Source organism: Carcharodon carcharias, chromosome 4 (assembly GCF_017639515.1).
Source record: "Carcharodon carcharias isolate sCarCar2 chromosome 4, sCarCar2.pri, whole genome shotgun sequence".
NCBI lineage: Eukaryota > Metazoa > Chordata > Chondrichthyes > Lamniformes > Lamnidae > Carcharodon > Carcharodon carcharias.
The window spans coordinates 48,214,403-48,238,828 of NC_054470.1; the positions used below are offsets into that span (position 1 = coordinate 48,214,403).

Here is a 24,426-nt window from a genome sequence, read left to right on the forward strand (position 1 = left end):
CTCTAAAAATCAATCTCCTTTTATTAAACCCCTGTTTTCAGCACATAAGATCGCCAGAGCAATTGGGCAACTGGACAAGCTTCAAATGTGTGTTAGAATCGTGGCACTGACAGGCTCACGGAAGAGTTATGTCTCAGACCCCCCCTCAAATAATCTCATGTCCTTACTAAACATTTCCCCTCATGTATATTTTAGAGTGTAGTATTAAAGTGCAGTGAATGAGGATCCCAGTGCCAAAGCAATCTCATCACAGTCAAGTCATAAAATGAGGTGGGAAATGCAAGCTGCGCTGGCCAGGATTTTAGCAGTGAATGGTTGTAGATACTGGAACAAGCCCCTTAAACCTACATTCAATAACAAGTAACTGACAGAGATAGGATGGTGATTCATGGCTCTCTCTCGAGACCATCAGAAAGATGGAGCCTGGCTTTATCGCTGCCTTCATAATTGAGGGCGATGAGGACAAGACAAAAGGCATCTGGCTTGCCAAAGCGAGGAGCCAAACCCTCAAGACCAAAGGACAGCAGCTGGACTAGAGGATGGCATTCTCAGAAACATCGTAGTAGGCAGCTCACAAGACCGAGGGCATACAGAACTTATTTATCATCTGCAGATGAGTGAGACAGTGTTGTTGATGCTGTCACATGTTCAGGGATCTGATGACTCATTTGACACATTCTCCAGAAATTGGCACCATAGGGACTGGGAGGGCATCAAATGCCAATGGCTCTGAAAGTAACGACTGCTCTGAACTTCTACGACAGTGGCTCCTTCCAGGGCTTTACTGGAGACCTCAGCAGCATCTTTCAGGTGTCCACACAAACACATACATGAGGTAACGGCAAATGCAACAGAGATCAAGCAAGCCAGGACACCAGAGCACTGGGCTTTGCAAAGATTCCTGGATTCCATAGGTGCAGGGTGTTATTGACTGCACCCATGTGGCTGTAAAGGCTCCCTGGCAACAGGCACTGCAATACACAAACAGGAAAGGCTACCATTCACTCAATGTCCAGCCGGCCTGTGACCACAAGAAAATTATGCAAGTTTGCAAAAGATACCTAGGAAGCATCCAAGGCTCATCCATCTTGAGTACATCGCAGATCCCGGACATCTTCAAGGGACCACAGAGAATCCAGGGCTTGCTCCTCGATGAAAGGGGGTACCCGCAAAGGGAGTGACTGATGACACCCATGCAGCAGCCACAGCAACCTGCAGAGTGAAGGTGCAATGAAGCTCATGCCGCTACCCGAATATTGGTGGAGCACACCATCGGCATCTTAAAGATGCAATTCCAATGCCTGGACAGATCTGGTGGACCACTCCACTACACTCCCCAGAAGGCCTCGTGGGTCATCGTGGCTTGCTGCGCACTGCACAACCTGAAACTGCAAAGGTGGGAGGACTGCCGGATGCTAACATGGAGGAGCTGCATGTCCACTCCAATGAGGAGGGCATCTAAGGAGATGAGAGCATTGAGTTCAAGGATGTTGAGGCTGCAGGGGAAGAAACCATAGCATGGGCCAGACGAGGCAGGCGTGCACATGAGGCCCTCAGTCACCAGATTCCACAAGGAGGATGATGAGTTGTAGCGAGTACCTTCTTGGACAAGTGCCCTCCATCATGGGCCAACGTGAACACCAACATTGCTACTTCTCTCATTTTAACCGTGCACTTCAATCTAAGAGCGAATAGTTACACACGAGGCTCACAGTGTCCTGATCTTTTGAAGGATGAATCAGCCTCGGGTGTCCTTGCGGAAAGGAGATGCTAACTGGAGGGGGGCAGCGTTCTGGCATCAGAAGATGCCGCCACTTCAAGCATCTCTCCAGCATGCTAGTCACAACGGCACCCTACAAGAGCCAGGAGCTTTGTTTTTTAAATTTGTTCATGGAATGTGGATGTTGCTGGCAAGGTCAGCATTTATTACCCATCCCTAATTGCCCTTGAGAAGGTGGTGGTGGTGAGCTGTCTTCTTGAACTGCTGCAATCCATGTGGTGCAGATACAGCCACAGTGCTGTTAGGAAGGCAGTTCCAGGATTTCAAGCAAGCGACAGTGAAGGAATAGCAATATATTCCCAAGCCAAAATGGTGAGTGGCTTGGAGAGGAGGTTCAAGTGGTGGAGTTCCCATGCATCTGCTGCCTTTGCCCTTCTAGATGGTTGCGGTCATGTGTTTGGAAGGTGCTGTCTAAGGAGGCTTGCTGAGTTCCTGCAGTGCATCTTGGAGATGGTACACACTGCCCCACTGTGTCAGTGGTGGGGAGAGTGAATGTTTGTGGATGGGGTGTCAATCAAGCAGGCTGCTTTGTCCTGAATATTGTTGAGCTTCTTGAGAGTGTGTTGTTAGAGCTGCAATCATCCAGGCAATTGGAGAGTATTCCAGCACACTCCTTGCTTGTGCCTTGTAGATAGTGGACAGGCTTTGGGGAGTTTGGTGGTGAGTTACTCACCACAGGATTCCTAGTCTCTGACCTGCTCTAGCAGCCACAGTATTTATGTGGCTAGTCCAGTTCAGTTTCTGGTCAATGGTAACCCCCAGGATGTTGATAGCGAGAGATTCAGTGATGGTAATGCCATTGAAAGTCAAGGGGCAATGATTAGATTCTCTTTTGTTGGAGACAGTCACTGCCCGGCAAGAATGTTACTTGTCTTGCCAGCCCAAGCCTGCATATTATCCAGATCTTGCTGCATTTGGATACGGACTGCTTCAGTATCCTCATCTGTTCCACTATCCTCAGTGGGCTCATAGCTGTATGCCTACAATGTGACAGCTCCTCCGCTTGCTGTGGACCAGGTTGTGCACTGTGCTCACCAGATTGTGTGACCCTAAGGCTACTCTAGAACTAGGCCCCACAGAGATGTGTGCCTCTGTGTTGCTGGAGTGTGGAGGTGACCACTGTGACGGGTCTTCAACACTGCTGTCCTCAGGTTCCCCATCTGAGGTGCCATCGGGGCCTTAGGCGCTTGGCAGAGGTACCTGTGAAAGAGATAATTCATACATGGCAGGCAGCTGTAAAACAAGACAGTGCACTCAAAAGTTTCATTGTCTGCAGGATGAGCAGGGTCTTCATTGTCGTCAACCTGACCATTGCCACAGGAACAATTTGTGTCCTCTCAGGACAGCTTGGTGGTCTGTTCTCAAAGGCAGTGATGACCTTAAATCCTGGAATCCCCACCCCCCCCACCCCCCCCCCACAAGTCAATTGAGAGAGCTTGTCCTGCAGAAAGGCAGATGGAGATTGTGAGCAGGGTGCATGCCAGGGCGGATGATAAGGACTCCGGTCATGCATGGATGGTGTGTGGAGCCACGAGGACAAGCTCCAGAGGAGATCGCTCCAGATGGAGAGGTGGAGGTGGTGTGCGCCCGAGAGAGAGAGGCAGGCAGGCAGACGGACAGAGAGAGAGACACAAAGGGGTGATGTCCCTTGAGCTGACAGAACGTGATATCTGTGATTGTGAGATCAGCTTGAGTATATATGAGTTGAGTGCGATGAGATGGTTAACTTAGCCTGGCAGAACAGATATCATCTATCCTCTTTCTGCACTGGTTGACTGACCTCTGTGCAGCATTAACATTGGCCACCACCGCCACCGCTTCCTAAACCCGAGTGCTGAGGTTGGTGGATCTCCTCGAGCCATCATCGGGATAGTAGACATCACAGTGGGCCTCCAGGTGTCCACATTCATCACTAAATTTGGAGAGTGTTGTCTTCTTCCCTTTTGGGGCCATCTTTCTCATCTGTGGCAGTCCTGGGTTGCAAACATCGACAAAGCTTTCATGGGTGCTGTTTAAATATGGCACCTGGAGTGAGGAAGCAATGAGCTCACAGCGGGGCAGGCAAAGCAAAGGCCACCCACCCGCAATCCAGCATGTTTCCCGTGCATGCACAATTAATGTGGCAGGAAGCAGACGATACAGCGCAAAAACACACCATTGTGGCCAGCTATTTTTCATGCCCTCTACCGCACTCAGTGCGATCAAGGGGAAATCCCGCCCAAGAGATTCATTGCAGCAAAGATAGGTCCTAACTAAAATCCATTCACAGGCAGAGAATTGGGGCTAGCTTGTTACCTGCTGATTTTAAGAATCAAACCAGATTTTCACTACAGGGGTGCAAATGCATCTTAACTGGAGCAAAGCCCAAAACCTGCTGCTGTAAAGAGTAAACCACTGCAGGTTTGTTGCCAAACATTTCCAGCTCCCCTTCAGCAAAAGAAAAGGGAATCATCAGGCCTGCAACATTTCAAGCTTCCATCTCAAATGGCTCGAGTATAACAGTGAAGTGCATGCTTTACCTCTTTTATAATCACTTTTTCTTGTGTACGTGTGTTTCTGTGCACAAATCAGTGGGTGCCGTTGCAAATACATTCAGGTGTTGAGAAATAAATAGTTATTCTTGGCGTATGAGAAAACCTGTCCTTTGTCTATTCTGGAGAATCAGTGCTCAAGTGGTTAACACTTCTTTAAAATGTGTCTATCTGCAGTCAATTGAGAGGTGAAAAAAGGAGGAACCATCCGAACATCCCTGCCCTATCCAGAACAAAGCGGACACCTCATTTTTAGGTATTCCATAGTGCTGTCCCTAGCATGCTCTCATGCGCTCGTAATTGAACCAGGACTGATCCCCCAGCTTGATGGTAATGGTAGATTAAGGGATATGCCAGATCATGAGGTGACAAATTGTGGTTGAATACGCTGCTGCTGCTGCTGATGGCCCACAGTGCCTCATGGATGCCCAGGTTTAAGTTGCTGGATCTGTTCTAAATCTATCCCTTTTAGCACGACGGTAGTGCCGCACAACACAATGAAGGGTACCCTCGATATGAAATTCGGATTTTGTCTTCACAAGGACTGTGCGGTAGGCACTCCTACCAACATTGTCACGGATAAATATATCTGCAATAGATAGATTGGTGGAGACGAGGTCAAGTGGGTTGTTCCCCTCACCACCTTCCGTAGGCCCAGTCTAGCTACTATGCCCTTTAGAACTCACCCAGCTCAGTCAGTAGCATGCTACTAAGCCACTCTTGGTGACTGAAGTCCCTCACCAAGAATACATTCTGTGCCTTGCCACCTTCAGTGCTTCTTCCAAATAGTGTTCAACATGGAGGAATACTGATTCATCAGCTGAGGAGAGCTGGTATGTGGTAATCAGCAAGAGGTTTCCTTGCCTATGTTTGACCTGATACCATGAGATTTCATGGTGTCCAGAGTCAACATTGAGGACTGCCAGGGCAACTCCCTCCTGACTGCATACCACTGTGGGTGGGTCGGCCCTACTGGTGGAACAGGACGTACCCAGGGATGGTGATGGTGGTGTCTGGGACATAGTCACATTCGCCAAATCATACCTTACAGACATCAGGCTGTTGCTTGACTAGTCTGTGAGGCAGCTCTCCCAATTTTGACACAAGTCCCCAGATGTTAGTGAGGATGGCTTTGCAGGGTCGATAGGGTTTGATTTGGCATTGTCATTTCCGTTGCCCAAGTCAATGCTGTGTGGTCCACCCGGTTTCGTTCTTTTTGACTTGGCCTAATTAAGAGAAAGTAAAAAGTTCCTTCCCAGAGGGGAGCTCTGTGCCTTGGCCAACATTCCTCTCAACTGTCATTTATCTCATTGCAGTTCACAGAATTGATTCTCAAGTTCATCAACATGACAGTGAATATACTCCAAATGGACTTCATTGGCTGCATGACATCTGCATGGTGCTATATAAATGCAGTTCTCTCATGGTTTAAAAGCGTTTCTCTCTTTCCTCAGTGATAATCTGTGCCTCTAAAATTCTTTCATAAATTTAAATTCAAAACTAAGCCTTTTAAAAGCAAAACAAAGCTCATATAGATTATTGCAAAAGCCTTTCAGAAAGTTTACTATAATGCCCTTGGGGAAGTTAAAGGGGGTGGCAGCCTACATTTGCTCTGATTTGTTGCTGCTGGTGCACCAAATACACGTTTGTTTTGAATTGGAGCAAATTTCTCCCTGGAAATTTATGACTGCTTTGGTAGGAGAGAAAATCTCAAGTAACCACCAAGTTCCTTTTTAAATTCAGTGCCAATATTCAAAGAAACATCAGGGAATCCTTAGCAATATATATATATATTATTTTAAAATACAAATCACTTTGAGAACAAAAGACATACAAATAATTGCATTAGTGAGTACAGAAGTTGTAGGTCATGGAATGCTTTACTACAGGAAGTGGTAGATGCAGGGACCATTTCATATTTTAAATGGAAAATTGGATGAACATTGGGAGCTGAGCAAGTTACAGGGGTATGGGGAAGTAAGAGGACAAGGGGGTTAATGTTGGATTACTTGACGAAAGTCCCAGCAGAGATACAAGGGGTCAAATGGTTTCATCTTGTACTGTAATCAATGGTTTTAATCAATACAAAACATTTCTCAACTATTCATTTCAAATCTCTGGCAGTTGATTAGAAACACAGACTTGCATATTTGTAACTGTTCTTTTAAAATAGTGGTTGTCAAACTGGGGTCCATAGGTACCTTCCAGGAGATCTGCACAGGGCAAGCCATATGGTGGGGTGACTACCCAGGGCATTGTGGTCAAGTGTAATATAGCCCTCATGGCCTCATGGTGCCTGAGTTTGGTGTTGGGGGAAGAGGAGAAATGGATTAGGTCAAGGGAGATGTGTGTTCTCCTTCCCCCAACGCTCTTGTTCTGGATAGACAGTGTACAGTGAGATAGGCAGAATGATATTTGTAAGTAAATACCTCTTTTCCTAAAAGCATTTTTAAAGCAGCCTTTTTGCACATAGCAGTTCATATCACAAGTATTCTATGGTTTGCAATTTAATTGGGGTGTCCATGATCACTAATTCGTTTGAAATGGGGTCCTTCAACCATGAGTTTGAAAATCACTCTTAAAAATCTTTAATACATTCAGAATCATACTGATTTAATGAGTCTTACATTATTAATAGACTACTCTGATATAGTTAATTCACTCTTAAAATATGATTGAATTGAAAGCAGCTTTAATTAAATTCATTCCTCTTGTCCATTTCTTTATGCTGCAGATTGCCATAGTGATGTGGTGTCATGGATTTTCTAATAATTCCAAAAATGTTACAAAAGGATAATTTCACATGGCTCATGTCTATGAGGTCTTGTACAATACACTAAAGATAGGCATCAACTAAAAATCAACTTTGTAATTTAACTAGTTAATTTCCTCACATGCAAATTTTTTTTAAAAAAAGGATAGAGAGAGCACCAAGTGGTCACTTGCAGTAACATTACAATAAATGATGAAGCTCCTCTCACAAACATCTCGTCTTTGTAAGAGATCATCTGCTTTTATTTTTTCCTACTAAGTCACATCATGATCAAGTCACTAGTATAAGGCAACAGTTTTGCATGAGCCTCTACAATAGATTTTTTCCCTAAAGATAAAAAGATATGGGAATATGGTTGCTATGCCTTCAAAGTCCAGAAATTATCAGTTACGCAAAAGAAAGTAATTTTTTCACCACAAAGATAAAAGGCATTTTGCTTTAGCCAGCCATTTAGCAGTTACTCAAAGCTGCACCTGCAATGCATGCTTAGTAGAAACTTTACAGTTTTTAAGTTGATAAAGGTTTCTAAAAGACCCCAATAGCAGTCCTATCACAAAATTATTCCAAAAAACACTTTTCAAGGACAATTGGTGATGGACAATAAAATGCTAGCCTACCCAGTACCACCCACATCCCATGAAAGAATATGCAAAAAATCAATTGAAAACAAAGCTGGCAATTTACCTACCAGAACACCTTTAACCCAGCCAAACTTTACAACACCTTTATTGTCAACAACATGCTTTGACACAGCCTCCACAGCTGGACTGGTTTCTTCTCCGTTTACATAGCCATCCTCAAAAGGCTCCTGAAAAGCAGATGAGAAAGGTTTTAGTTTTATTACCTGTCACTTCAAATCATATACTATTTATAAATTCATGCTTAGGTGTCTAAAACAGTTACTCCAGATTTATCTTACGAGACAACTGTCAATTATTGAATTCCAAGTTTAAAAAAACAAATTGTGCACATGCCAGCACCAGCTTTTCAACCTGTGTCATTACATTGAAGTGAATGCAAGAACATAATATATAGGAGCAGGAATAAACCACACCTCAAGCCAGATCTGTCAATCAGTAAGACCATAGCTTCAACATTGTTCCTGGTAAGTATTAAATTGTGGTTCAGGTTCTGAGCTGGCATAGAGACAGAAAGGGAAAGAGCCAAGTTTCCAAAAGAAATTGTAGCCAAAGCAACAACTTTATTCAAAAAAGAGAATTAACTGAGTAACTATTAGTCAAGTAACACTTGTAGGTGAACTCAGAATCTATAATTTGATTGATGCATGAAATAATCAAGTGCAGATTTCATGAAAGCAAGTTATGATTCAAAAGTCTAAGGCTTTTTTTGAGAAGATGGGTAATGGTACAGGTAAAAGGAAAAGCATTTGGATTTTCAGAAGGCACTCCATAAGGCGTCTCACATGAGGGTCTATACCATTACCTGATTTTTTTTCTCAGAGAGCAAAGCAGAGATAGAAAGTTAGTTGTTAAAGATTAGGGTTGGTTGCTCAGGTTGGAAATAAGTGAGAAGTTGCGAGGATACGTCAGGATACTTCAACTGGGACAGAGAAGCCCATGAGAATTTTTTTTAAATTAAGACAGATTTTGATAGGATGAACAGGGAAAGACTGTTGCTTTATAGTGGGGAAGTCAATGATGACCAATGCCAATTAAAAAGATGCAGAGTGAGGAGCAGGGTTAAGAGAAATTACCATTATGGAGTATGGGATGCTTTTACTATATAGAGCAATTGAGACAAAGACAATAGGTTTTAAAAAGGGAAAAGTTGAAGCAGAGGAAGATACAGGGACCGACGGCAAAAAGAACGCACAATGGCTTGAATGGTCTGCATCTGCACTATAAACATTCAAGTTCCTACAGAGTGGCAGGACAGAGATTTATGCCCACTATTTCTTTATTTTAGAACTTCCCAACCCAGCTAGATCTGCAGGGGAGGTAACAATCCCTGCAGCCATATCCTGGGGCTGCTGTAATTGATCTTGAATAATAACCGCCCTCCTTTTCATGCTTATCTAGCTATCCCTTAAATGCATAAAAGGGGAACAGAGTAGAAGAATATACCAATATGGTTGGATGAAGACAGGTGGGAGAAGGCTCAAGTGGGGTATAAATGCCAGCACAGACCAGAATTGGCTTATTCATATGCTTTGAAATCTGTTTAACTCTAATTATTTTATCCTTGCCCCACTTCGCTCACACACAAACATAAACACAGTTAGTATGCACGTACAGCAAGTAATTAAGAAGGCGAATGGAATGCTATCCTTTATTACAAGAGGGATTGAATATAAAAGTAAGGATGTTATTCTTCAGTTATACAGGGCATTGGTGAGACGCACCTCAAATACCATGTGCAGTTTTGGTTTCCTTACTTAAGGAAGGATGGAAATGCATTGGAGGCTATTCAAAGGAGGTTTACTAGGTTGATACTTGAAATAAATGGAGTGTCTTATGAGGAAAGGTTGGACAGGTTGGGCTTGTTTCCACTGAAGTTTAGAAGAGAGAGAGGTGATTTGATTGAAGTATAAAAGATCTTGAATGACCTTGATAAGGTGGACCATCAAAAGGACGTTTCCTCTTGTGGCCGAGTCCAGGGCTAGGGGGCACTGTTTTAAAATTAGGGGTCAGTCTTTTAGGACAGAGATGGGGAGAAATTTTTTTCTCAAGAGGGTTGTGCGACTTTGGAATTCTCTGCCTCAGAAGGTGGTGGAGGCAGTGTCATTGAATATTTTTAAGGCAGAGGTAGATCGATTCCCTTGCCTAACAAGAACCAAAAGGTTATCAGTGTTTGATGGCAATGCGGAAATCAAAACACAAAATGATCAGCCATGATCTTATTGAAGCAGAGCAGGCTAGAGGGGCCGGATGGTCTACTCCTGTTCCTATTTATGTTATGATCAATGCAAGTTGCATTTATATCTTGACATCACAGACTCCAGAAGAACAGAAAAAAAACAACCTGAATTGCTGCTCAGTTGCTTTGGAAGGAGAAGCATGACCTCACTTAAATTAAGCACTGCCAAGGACATTGATGATACATTGTCAATGTGCCATTATAGAGAACATGATGATAGATATTGGCACTACTCTAAAGAAGTGTAACATCCAAAGCTTCCAAGGCGATTACCATATTCCAGTATACATAAAATTGAGAGTTTTGACATTTAATAATTCACAGTGCTCCTGCGCACCATAAAAATACAACCAAGCTACAGACCGATTTCATTTTTTAAAATTATACACTAATAATCACAAACAAGACCAAGGTTAAAACCAGATGTTACCTGTAGCACCTATGAAAAATGAACTGTGTGCAAACATTAACTGTGTGCAAACAAAGGAGTTAGCATGTTCCCTTTTACAATGTGGTGATATCCAGTATTTCCATCAGCAATCAACCTAGATAGAGAATGTTGCTTTTTAAAGATGCACTCCACTTTAATACTAATCATTAACTGCATTTGGATCATAACTATGTCTAATTGAACCAATAAAGATATAGCTCATAAAGGATACTCCTTATTTTTTAAAAAATTATTAATTTATTTGCTTACAAAACTAGGTGGTGACAAAAGTTAAACTGCATCATCAGGTACTGTGATAAAAATATACTGCGCATTTCCCTTGGCCAAATATTCCCATAAAAGCAAAGACCAAAATTACATTGAATTATGATTAAATGTATACAGTACCACTCTCACCAAGCATAAAAGCTTTGCTAAACATTCAAGACAGTGTTTCTTGAAAATGTTTTGTAATTCCAATTCCTGTTCATGCAGCTATGACCAAAATATACCTACAAGATCATCAATTTATCCATCAGGGGACAACTTCTCTTGGAAGGAGAAGATGATCAGGGAGAACTGCAGTATCCAAATGTGCTGCATGATCATGTTTTCTGCCAGCAATAAACCAAGACAGATTTTCAACATACAAGATGAGGGTGTCATGCTTTGTCTAAATTTAAACTTGGACTGAAACCACTCTTCAGCTTTTATCTATTTTTATTTGAATTCAAAGCTTAAAGAATCAAACTGAACATCCTGCACCGCAAACTAAATACAATATTTTGATCATGAATGGTTTTTGATATTGAAATTATGATTTCTACAATCAAATAATGTTCAAAAAATTATGAATGGAGTGATTAGTTATACTAACCTTCAGTGAATACTTCATAAATGAGCAATTTGGAGTCACTGCTTAATTGTCACAAGTCACCTTATCTACAATTCACCAAAAGTCTATATTGGCAAATAATTTTACTTGTAACAATTTTACATGTAACATGAACTAAGGTCAAGTTATAGCAGTGGGGAACGATGACGTCGTAGAAATAGATTATGATTACCCTGGTATGTGGAACAGAGCACAAGACAGGAGTTTTTTTAAAAAAATTCATTTATGGGATGTGTGTGTCACTGGCAAGGCCAGCATTTGTTGCACATCCCTAATTGCCCTCAAGGGGGTATAGAATGTTTAGGAAGAATAAACTAGATTTAAGACAGATTATAGTGTGTAGTTCTTTATGAGACACACATGGATGCTTAATAAAGTAGATCCTGTTGGAAGGAAAGAAAGTTATCTAGTAATCTGGCCAGGGTTTCTAAAGCAAGCAGAATATAGATAGTTCGACGTTCATTACAGATTGCCAGCTTAGAATAAGAGGGAGGACAAAACACCAAGTTTAAGATGAATGTGCAAATAAGGCGGCTGCATTTATTGGGGAATATCAAATAACTAAAAAAAAGGGTGATCTTGACAGTTAGAATTGGCAAATACAATGCACAAATGTTTTGTAACAATACTAGGAAGTCAAAAGAGGGAATTCAGTGTAAGCAATTGACCCTGAAAAGAATCCTGAAAATAGAACATGCAGCACCATTGGGTGACAACAACTACAAAATGAGGAGGACATCAAGGATCATGCGCTGGAGTTCCTATGCAGTTTAAAGCTCAAAATTATCAGAGCCCCGAGGATAGACTGTATTCATCCCAGAGAATCAAGACAGACCAGAAATGAGATTAGCAAAATGTAATCACATGGAAGTCAATGAGTGTTGGGAGAAATTCAAATAAGATAACCTAGTATCCAATTTGAAGAAAGGGAATAAATGAATACAAGCATCCACTGATGCTTTAGTCTAAAATCAACACAGTGTAAGTTAATCAATCATCAGGGGCAAACATACCAGAATAAATCAAATAAATACACACAACATAACATTTAAAAGATGCCCAACTAGCTGACTTTACTTTTGAGCAGGTGACATCCCAGATGAACAGGGGAATTCCATATAATTTACAACACTTAGACTTTCAAAGAGGCTGTGATAAAATTAGTCACAAAAAGCTGCCACTGAAAATAAGGTTAACGTATAACCTTTGCGTAGAGAAGTTTAAGTATAGAAGCAACAGGTGCAGATATGGAGATGCTGAAAAGGTATTCTTTAGGCAAGTGATATCAGGGGAGTGGGAAAATAATGGTACTGAGCAGAATGCCACAGGGTCCATTGCTGGAACCCCTAATCTACAATAAATGACCAAAAAACCCATGCATCCTAGCCAAATTCACAGATGATTATACAATTGGGGAAGTTGTTGAAATGAGTGAAGCAGTCAGGAACTTGCATCAAAAAATGTGGAGATAAAATATTGGAAATGGATTTACAAATATGCTATGTACTTTGCAGAATTAACCATTTAATTTGAGAAATTGCACACTGCAAAAATATTCCCATCAAGAGACAGCATAGAGAAGAGGTACAGGATTGATCTGGATTACTGTAAAAAGCTGAGGTATGAGGAATGGCATGAAAAGGAGAGATCCTATAATCTTGAATTGGAAATGACAGAAAAGGGAGCTTTACAGAAGTACTATCGGATATTAAATGACAAAATGATGTTCTGGATTAAATTAAAGTTATATTACAACAAGGGCCGACTGACTAAAACTGACAAAAGCAAACTTGAATAGACTTTAGAAAAATGTCATACGAAAGGGTGATTTACATGTGAAAAGGTAGTGAAGGTGAAAACTTCAGATTTGTTAAAGCAATCAAGGACATGAAGTCAGGGGGCACTTTTGTAAACAGTTATAGCAACTTGCCCATTCCTGAAAACTTTTCACTTTGATTTCTGGTAGCATATAAAATGTATATTGTGTTTAAAATCCATTTACTCAGTAATATACATAATGGCATTATATATTTTTTTTCAAAAAGTGAAGAGTCCATTTGAAAGCACCATTATAAATTGGTTACACTCTCATTTGTCTACAAACCATGTACTTTCAAGATTTGATATAAAAAAGACTAACTTGTGTGCAACTGCATCAGAAAAAAGCACGTACATCTTTCTTTTAAATGCCTCAAATTTTTAAACTTATAGAATTCAAAATTTAATTTCAAGTATATAATTTAGTTTTTCTGATATCAACTTTAGTAAATATTTGCTCCTATACTACCAATTAGATTGTAGCTTATACCTGTACTGCAGCATAATTTCATGGAAACATCAATGGCATGAAGTCTCTGTAGATAGATTTAACTTGCTTCACTAATTAGCATTCAATGCAATGCTTGCCCCACAGCAGCGAGAACATGTTCATAAATCTTTGTTCCTATTGTTAATGCCAACAGCTCTCTACACTAGACATCGCTTCATCTATAGCTCAACATGATTTAGTGTGAAAAGTGCTGTATCATAGTTTCTAGGTTATAGTAATCGAGAACTTAAAAAACTGACACTAGAATAGTCATCCTAAAAAAGAACTTCAAATCTCCATTAAAAATTCTCCGAGTAGTTGTTCCTCCAATCACGCTTGACACCCAAGCAATTTGAAAGAGAAGTCCAGTTTTGAATATGCACTAACCTATTCATGTGAACTCATTACCTTATTGACCTGCCACTTGTTCCAGTGTGGATTAGATATAACATTTTCCCCACCCTCCAATTACAAAAGTCACAATTATTAGCGCCTACCACTCAATAATCAATCACCATGCAAACCATCGAAAGTACATTAACTGGCTGCGGTTTTGCAATATACTGCAGTTTTAAGTTATCCAGATGCCATAAAAAATATCACAATAGTAGTCAGATGCACATCATAGAACATGATAAGAATTGAGGCAGTTTGTTTCAGCCACAGTTTTTGGCAGCACAAAGTGGGATTTTCTATTGCTGGCTTCAAATTATGCAGTTAGTCTTAGTGCAAGAGCAATACAGAAGTTTGAAACCAAAACCCCTAAAAGCACAAGGGAATGTCAGAAGAATTTTATACAGTGTCACAAATTGTGCTTCATAGAACAAGTCTTCCGAAATAGAATAGAAACCATAGAATGAACTGGGACTAAGTTCCACTGGAACAGAGAAGCCAGGTTTAATAGAGGTTTTAAAATTATGAAGAGCTTTTGTTACAAGTTTAGTGCTTGCCTCAGATTATCTCGAGATAAAATAATGCTGGGTCGCACCCATAAATGGTCTGAGCATCTTAGTTTAGCAGTACAATGGTTTTGCCAAATATCTAAGAGTACAATAACATAACTCAGGGATACAGTACAACTTCCTATGTGTCTTTCACACCTCTTCTCACATGGGATTCTTCAATCTTTTTAACTGCGGATTGAGAAATGCTTGACAAAACGAGGATAGGTATGAACTGTTACTATTGCATTTGTTTGCTCTCAACATAACATTCAAATCAAGTTTCATTTAATTCAATTTCACAATTTGCAAAATAAACTACACAATCCTTCCCTTTAGCAGGCTAACTGAGGAATATCGAAACAAGAGTAGGCCTTTTTAGTCTCTGGAGTCTGTTCTATCATTTTTATATCCAAAGTGGCAGATCTCATTCACCTACATTGTAATCCAACTTTTTTTTTAAATCTCATGTCCTTTTCTCTAAAAAAATGTCTAATCACAAGACCTAATTTGGTTTCATCCCTGATCACTCAGGCAATAGATCTGGGATTAAAACCAGATGAGCCAGCTTTGAGAGATGTTACAACTCAAGACTATTTCAAACAGACCCATAGGCCTCAGCCTTAACCCCATTCCTCTCAAGCTAGTCAGACAGTGGAATGGGAGGTTAAACAATTAAATGTGAGTAATGTATCTCCAACACATCGAAGAAGCCACCTTTACTTATAAAAAAATACAAACAGCAGAGTGTCCAGCCAGAGCCAGGTGAGAAAATGTTATGGGACAGCAGGTGGTTATTCAGCCCATTGTGTCCATGCCAGCGGGAAAAAAAAAGCTAGCCAGTTTAATTCCAACTTCCAGTTCTCCATCTGTAGGTTATGGCACCACAAGTGCGTAGCCAGGTTTTTTTTAAATGAGGGTTCCTCATGGCAGGAATTCTTCATTCCTGGCAACATCCTCTAAATCTCCTCTGTACTCTCTCTAGCGCAATCACATCCTTCCTGTAATGCGGAGACCAGAACTGTACACAGTGCTCTAGCTGTGGTCTAACTAGCAATTTACACAGCTCTAACATAACCTCCCAGCTCTTACATTCTTGTCTCAGCCAATAGAGGAAAGTGTCATGAATGCCTTCTTAACTACCTTATCTATCTTTCCTGATACTTCCAAGGTCTGTGGACTTGCGCTCCAAGATCCCTCCGTTCCTCCACACCTCTTAGAATCCTATTATTTATTGATCATGCCCTGGTATTGTTAGTCTTCTATAAATGTATTACTTCACATTTCTCTGAAAAGAATTCCTTGTGCTACTTTTCTGCCCACCTGACCAATTTATTGACTTTTCTTCCTTCAGTCTAGAGTTACTTCCTTTTTTACAAACCACCTGGCCAATTTTATAGTGCCTGCAAACTTCTTATTCATATGCCCTACATTCAAGTCCAAACCATTGATACATACCACAAAAAGCAAGGGACCTGGCACTGAGCCCAGCAAAATCCCACTGGAAACATCCATCCGGTCACAAAAGCATTCATTATTACCCTTTGCTTCCTGCCTCTGAACCAATCTTAGATTCAGCTTGCCACTTTGTCTAGGATCTCATAGGCTTTATTTTTGTGACCAGTCTGCCACATGGGACCTTATCAAATCCTTGCTAAAATCCATATAGACCGAATCAAATGCATTACCCTCATCATTGACTTTTTTTTTGGGTGATAGGAGGGTTAATCATATTAGTCAGACAACACTCAGGCACAACATTCCCACCAATGCTGACTGTTCTTGATTAATCTGTGCTTTCTAAATGGTGCTTATTATTACATAATTTGTCCACCAAGGAGGTTAGGCTGACTGGCCTGTAATTGTTCGGGCTACCCCTTGCCTGCTTTATAAAATGGTACAACATTAGCAGTTGTCCTGCACCAGGCCTGCAGCTAGAGAGAATTGGAAAATAGTGGGGGGCTTCCACTATTTCTTTCCTTGCTTCCCCCAGCAGTCTGGGATACATTTCATTGAGGCTTGGGGATCTATCCATGTTCAAGGATACTAAACATCTAATATTCATCATGCTTATCCAACAGAATATTTCACACTCCTCAACTACATGTTTGCATCATCCCAATTTTTTATGAAGAGAGACTTGAAGAATCTACCTTTTATCATGTCTTCTGCAAGTAAACGTTTTGGTCTCTACTTAGTTCTGCTCTTTTTCATTCATTCACGGGATGTGGGCTTCGCTGGCTGGGCCAGCATTTATTGCCCATCCCTAGTTGCCTTGAGAAAGTGGTGGTGAGCTGCCTTCTTGAACCGCTGCAGTCCATATGGTGTAGGTACAACCATGGTGCTGTTAGGAAGGGAGATCCAGGATTTTGACCCAGCGACTGTGAAGGAATGGTGCTATATTTCCAAATCAGAATGGTGAGTGACTTGGAGGGGAACTTCCAGGTGGCAGTGATCCCATCTATCTGCTGCCCTTGTTTCTTAGTTATCCTCTTACTCTCTAATTATAAAACATATTTGGGTATTTATAAAACAATTTTGGGTTTTCCTTGATTTTACTTGCCAATATTTTTCATGCCCTCTCTTTTTGCTTTCCTCAATTTCCTTTTTAATTTCACTCCTGCACTTTCTATACTCCTCTAGACTTTCTACAATATTGAGCGTTTGCCATCAAAAGTTTCTTTTTTTGCCTGATCCTATTCTACTCTATCCTCATCCTACTCTATATGCACTCAAACACAGGGTTTGGGGGTGGGAGTTCTAGATTGGAGATTTCCACCCTTTTTCTTTGGAGAAACATATTTGTTCTGAACCGTCCTTAGCTCCTCCTTGAATGCCTCCAAATGTTATTGGCACGGATTTACCCTTGAGTAGCTGTTTTTAGGCCCACAATTGCTAAATCACATCTCAGATTGGCAAAATTGGCCTTTCCCCAATTTAATAATTTACTCTTGGTCTAATTATATCCTTTTTCATAACAGTTCTAAATCTAACTGCATTATAATCACTACCACTAAAATGCTCCCACTGATACCTCTTCCACCTGTACATGCATTCCAGAACTATCCTCTCTATTGTAGGGCTTGCTGTGTACTGGCTAAAAAAGAAATTCTCCCCAATACACTTTAAGAATTCTATGTCCTCTGAACCTTTTACACGGAATGTATCCAGTTAGTTAATAGTAGGGTAGTTGAAATCCGCTGTTACTACCTTTGCTTTTTGCACTTCAGAATATTGCTCATCTAACATCCTCCAACTGTTTGTGGACATACAGTATACTCCCAAGCAGTGTGACTGTCCCTTTTCCTTTTCTCAGTTCAACCGGTATGGCCTCATTTGATGCACCTTTATGATATCATATCCCTCCTCACGGCTGTAATTGTTCAAAAAAGTGTTTCACAGAAGTGTCTCATAGAAAAGTCACCAATAGCCTATCCTATTATTTGGAGGGAAGATTCACCACACAAATCAAAGTTCATCTCCAGATTTTGATGTACCCAACAGCCTTTTACGCAGTTTCATCAGGAGAACATTCTCAATATATTCCTCATTGCAGCACAAGATTTATTTTAGAAGTTACCATGCATATTATATTCTCTGGAAGAAAAAAAATCTTTCAAAAAATACATCCATTCATTTGGCAACGCTTTGATATGTTAAATCAGTCATGCCTCATTCCTTTTGCTGAACTGTTTCTTTCATGCCTGTTTCCAGTTGGAAAGTTATAAAAGGGATCCCTCTAAATTCCTCTGATTATAAAATTGTGAAAAGCAGTAAAGTGGTCACTGATGAAACAGTGAAAATTCTCTAAACGGACCAGTTGAACAACTTTTAAGTTGAAATATTCTAGTTTTTAAAACCACACTTCATCAACGATGAAGTTTGAAAAGTATCAAGTTACAACAAAATTCAACCCCATTGCCTTGCCCACTCATTCCTTGGCAAATACTTCCATTGAACAAATCACTGAGATAATTCAAGGTGGAACACAAGATTATTCTGATATTTATGTTTGGGCAATGTTTAATAGGAAAGTGGTTTCGCTGAAGAAAAAGTATAGTACAAACCAAACAAAACTGATAGTTCAGCTTTTGCATCGTGTGAAACAAAAACAAAAATACCTGGAAAAACTCAGCAGGTCTTATCTTAGCGTTTGCATCTTGTGATGTGGTGCTGATCAGTATTTCAGGTTACACCTGGTTTGTTATAAGGTAACTGATTAGCTGTGACACCCTCACAAAGTGTCTGATGAGATCAACTGCCTAAGCTCACATACAAATAGCCTCCAGGGTATGCATTAGATAGAAGGCAGGAGCGGAAGTGGAAGAAAGGAGGAGAAAAAAAAAAGCTACAGTTCAAATGGGAATGGATTTCTGCATTGCTGCTTTGTACAAGCCTAGCTTTGTAAAGTCACTACATCTAGGATGGTAGCAGCTTGTCATTCAGAAAACAAAATGCATAAATAAATAAGAGCTGGCTAGAAATAACATTTCAAAAAATGTGATTAACATTTTCAAAATAATTCAATTTTGGACAGCACAACATTAATAGCATTTTTTTCTGAACAAAATCTTCATATGCAAGTTTAAATGAAGTAAAATTTCAGTTATCAATTCAAATTCACAAAAGAAATTGCACTTCTTTTCAGTGGCAGTTTGGTATATTTTGTTATAACAAAGGTGAAAGCAATTGAAAAAGTTATTTTAAAATAGATCTTGTTATGGTTATCCATTCTGCAATTCCAAGTTCTATTTACAATGTTGCAACACTCAAATTAACAATACTTTCTGACATCTCTTCCAATGTTAAAAGGGTAAAGCATAATTTTGCAATAAAGCATTGTTTAATTCAAGTTGGTTAAGATATATTGAAGCATCTAGATCAGTTTCAATTATAAAAATTGCAAAATTTTCCAGGCCAAATGCAAAGTTTTTTGAAAGGCTATATTTTGTGCCCCGGATTGCAAACTGATTTAAAAATGTAATAGCTTAGCCTAACAGATCAAATAAGTGCCACTTTCAATTCCCAGGCTGCAGCAAATTAGCACAAATAGACTGTTCTTAGCTTTAGGGAAGCCTACTTCTGGTTATTATCCAGTCTTCACTGCAATGGCTAGATCTCAAATAATGACCAGAACAGACTCAGTACGCAATAAAAAAATGTACCAACATATATTGCAGTGCTTTGCCCTTGGATGAGGTACCAGAATACCTGTGCAACCAGCAAGGGCAACGTTTAAGAGTGTGTGTGAGAAAGTGAGAGAATGTGCATGTAGAAATTTGCCTCAAAAAGTTTTAAAAGATAAAGTCAGTAAGCTTCACTGCATTAATCAAGTAAGTTATTAATGAAATTAGAGAGATAACTCTGGCATCTGGCCAAGCAGGTGACAAGGCTCTTTGTATTCCATTTGGTTGCAACCTCAGTTTAGTACAACCATTGAATGCACTAGCAAACAATGGAGATTGGTGAATTCAGCTTTTATCGCTAAATATTGAACAGAGTAGTAATCCAGTGCCGAGGGAATATGAAAAATACTATTATTATAAAGCAAAACACCATTATTTTTCTGCACTGTGCAATGTTTTATGCTAATTGTGAAGTCAATTGCACATAACTGGATGCATTGTTCAGTCCTGATGCATGTGGGTGCCATTTAATAATGCACAAAACTGTCAACAAAAGTGCAATTTGGAAAGCGTTCCACTGTGGGAGTATAAAAACCCACAATGTATAATACCAGGCTATTGTATAATAAACAACTGGTTTACAGGAAGCTACAAAATATTGTCTGTTACATAAAATAACTTGCTCACTTTCTGCCAAATTTTATCAAGGTAACAAATTAAGAGATGCAGTTGGACTACAACCCCGAGCATAATACAAGTTTGTTCTCCAATAAAAGAACAAGAGTGGGGTGCAGTGGGGGGGGGGGGGTGGGGGTGCGGAAATATAACTGATCAGAGAATGCAGTTAAGTATTTGTGCACAGAGCTTACATTTCCTTCTGTAGGTTATATGGTGGGTGAGAGTCATTCTAGTCACTTTTTCCAAAAAGTTACAAGTGTTTGTGTATTATTAAAGCTACTCACGTATCAAAGACCTTAATGAACATTTATTTCCAACCAGATAAATTTTTTAGATTGTGCCCATAATTTAAAATCGATGTTTCAAAGTCTGGATTGGCCCAGTGCACATGCAACTACTATCTGAAGTTGCTTCAATTTTTCAGTGAACCGAATACAACAATCCTATCCTGCAATTCAGAAGAAAATCATTGGTTTCTAAACCGCTACTATTTATATTTAGTGGTAACTTAAGTGCAGCACTTGTATACCTCATTTGTCTTTTGAGAATTACCGCTATTAAATCATATAATTAAGTAATATTAAGATTACTGAAAACTTGAATCCTGCAATCTTAAACATGTGCTCTTAAGACATAGTTGCATATTACTGAAGGTCGGGCAAATACTGAAAATGCAACATAAGCCACACTTGCTATTCTTAGAAGACTGCAGCTGCTCAAGAAGCCACTCACCACTTGCTTCTCAAGGGCAATTAGGGATGGACAACAAATGCTAGCCTTGGCAGTGATGCTCGCATTCCATGAACGAATAAAAAAAAAATTTTATATAATGACTTGTTGTACGTCGCAGAAACACGTGACATTTTCTCACATCCACTAGAATTTTAAAAAGGTTCTAATTTTATGGCAGATATACATACACAAATATGAAAAAAAATTGTAACATGATCAGAAACCCTGAGCTTAATAATTAGCTAGTTTGAGATTTTTAGCCCTTATTCTTCGATATTCTACCAGTACACTCCAAACCCTGAACTCAAAGGAGGTGGAAGGCGGGATGCAGGTTTCAGATTACTATCAGCCATGATCTTATTAAATGGCAGAGCAGGCTCGAGGGGTTGAATGGTCTACTCCTGCTCCTTGTTTGTATGTTCAGGGTTGGTAGAGCGGGCTGCCATTTTGAGCGCTCAATGTCATCTTCCAAAAAAAAAAAATTGCCTAATTTTAGTAGCTCTAATCTAGCATTGCAGTCACTTTTATAATGGTTGCCTTCTCAAGGCATCAACTCCTTGCTAAGGAGAATGTCACACAACCTATCTCACCCAAGTAGCCATTATTATGTAAAAGCAGAATATTGTGAAGCTGAAAATCAGATAAAAACAAAATGCTGGAAGTACTAAGGTCTGGCAGTGAATGTGGAGAGAGAAACACATAGCATTTTAGGTCTGTGACCCTTCATCAGAATTGGGATGAAATATCAGTGGCCATAAAATTCAATCCTATTTCTCTCTCCACAGATGCCTGCAGTGTATTCCAGCATTTTGGTTTTATTTCAGCCATTATTGACATGAAAGTTTTCTACCATGGCAGCAGGGAGTGGGGCAAGGAGGAAAAAGGATGGCATCACAACCAAGTCACATTTTGTTCTCAATGGTCATTGTTGGATGTGTTTATGTAAAAGTGCATGATAAACACCAAGTACACCAATCCTAAAGCAGAGCTCAAGGCCAATGTAGAAACCGCAGCAGAGATCAGTGAACAGGCCGGGAATCAAGCTTGGGACCACCATGCTCCATGTGTTTCAGCACTGAAGCATAGTTAGCCAAGAGGGAAGCTTGACCAGAGATAATCTGAACGATACCCAGGCAACAAGAACAAACAATGTTATGGTTTTCTTTTCCTTTTTTTAAAAAAAGGATGAAATGACATAACTCCTTCCTTCAATCAAATTAACAGCTCAGCAGGCTGATGCCTCTTGCTTTCTGTGGAGAATTCAGCACATCTTCCAGAATAAGCATTTACAATTTGAAAAGGCAAGGCTGCCTTATGGAATCGGGCTCACATGCTGTTACAGTCAAAGATGCAATGCAATATCACATGACCTGTAAGGGTCCCAACACCTGAGAGCTTGTAGAGTATCCAGCAGGCAATTGGACGTTGCATCATGCTTTCTAGATATTGATGGTTTTAACATTTTTAACCAGGCCACCCAGAGCCAACAGTATGAAAAAATTGCATAATTAAAAGAGAAGGTTAACATTAAACTGATCCATGGAGTTATATTATTACAGGAAGCAGCCAACAAAAACTCAAAATCCTGTATCCTCCTTGGTATACTGCCAATGACTAGCAAGGATCCCCTTCTTGGCAATATGGCTTTGGGGAATTACCCATATATCACTTCTTTGCATCCTATCCTATGATGAGATCCAATTCAGCCAGCCACTGACTGGGAGACTTACTCCATTGTTACACAATAAGCTTCTTCTCCATGCCCATGAAACTGAACTGGACTCACCACATAAACACTGTAGCTACAAGAGCAGGTCAGAAGCTAGGAATCGTGCAACAAATAACTCACCTCCTGATTCCCCAAAGCCTGTCCACCATCTACAAGTCACAAGTCAGGAGTGTGATGGAATACTCCCCACTTGCTTGGATGAGTGCAGCTCCTACAACACTCAAGAAGCTCGACACCATCCAGGACAAAGCAGTCCGCTTGATTGGCACCACATCCACAAACATTCACTCCCTCCACCACCGACGCACAGTAGCAGCAGTGTGTATCATCTACAAGATGCACTGCAGGAATTCACCAAGGCTCCTTAGATAGCACCTTCCAAACTCACGACCACTACCACCTAGAAAGACAAGGACAGCAGATAGATGGAAACACCACCACCTAGAAGTTCCCCTCCAAGTCACTCACCATCCTAACTTGGAAATACATTGCTGTTCCTTCACTGTCACTGGGTCAAAATTCTGGAACTCCTTTCCTAACGACACCACATGGACTGCAATGGTTCAAGAAGGCAGCTAGATAACCACCACCTTCTCAAGGGCAGCTAGGGATGGGCAATAACTGCTGGTCCAACCAGCAAAGTCCACATCCCGTGAATGAATTTAAAAAATGCTTTAAGGAAAACAAAGTTGACGACTACATTAGCAATTGTCATTTTAACTGGTTTCTACTGGGTGTCAATAAACAGAATATTGGCTGTCAAAGCAGTTTATGTAACAGCACAGATTCCTATAGGGGTACTTATCTCAGCGCTTCTCCTGGGTCCCAGAGATTTAATTTCACCTTCTACAGCTGCCAAAGCTTGGTACCACAGGTTTAGCTAGGCTGCAGTGGGAGCGGGTGGCAGGAAGGCTATTCTTATGTTTTAGCTCTTCCCGGCTACACCTCAGTATGATTTACATCACCTTTCCATTTCATTGATCACCAGTTTTACAATGAAATTAAAAACTAATTAAGTTGAAAGAGTGTAAAGTGCCTTAAGGTGTTAAGTAAAGCAAAGCACCATAAAATGCAAGTTTATCAATGAAATAGAACTAGCATGGCACTCTGTGACCTTAAGACTTGTCAAACAGCTTCATAGCTATCAATTATCTTTTAAGTGACGGCACAAGGTGGAAAATGAGATTTGAACAAGTTCCCACAAATAGCAAATAAGATGCTGCTGGACCTGCTGAGTTTTTCCAGGTAATTCTGTTTTTGTGATGAACAAACAGTTATTTTGCTATTGGTGGCATTCAGGATCACTAGCCAGAGCACTGGAAGAAACTCCCCTAATCTTCTTTGAAATAGCACCTTGGAATCTTTTACATTCATAGAACCATAAAATACAGAAGCAGGTCATTTAGCCAATAGATAAAAACAAAAAACTGCGGATGCTGGAAATCCAAAACAAAAACAGAATTACCTGGAAAAACTCAGCAGGTCTGGCAGCATCGGCGGAGAAGAAAAGAGTTGACGTTTCGAGTCCTCATGACCCTTCAGCAGAACTGGGTGAATCCAATGAGAGGGGTGAAATATAAGCTGGTTTAAGGTGGGGGGCGGGCGGGGGCGGGGGGTGTTGGGTGA

The 24,426-nt window shown here is 40.4% G+C and overlaps 1 protein-coding gene across 2 annotated transcripts in view; it reads right to left on the bottom strand.

Annotated features, from left to right (window-relative positions):
• The window catches only part of slc12a2 (solute carrier family 12 member 2), a 241,325-nt gene that overhangs the window by 160,917 nt on the left and 55,982 nt on the right, over window positions 1-24,426 (bottom strand). For both annotated transcript variants that reach the window (XM_041185697.1, XM_041185698.1), the window contains one exon: window positions 7,773-7,892. In XM_041185697.1, coding sequence (XP_041041631.1) covers window positions 7,773-7,892 — 120 coding nt within the window. The remainder of the gene's footprint in view (window positions 1-7,772; window positions 7,893-24,426) is intronic.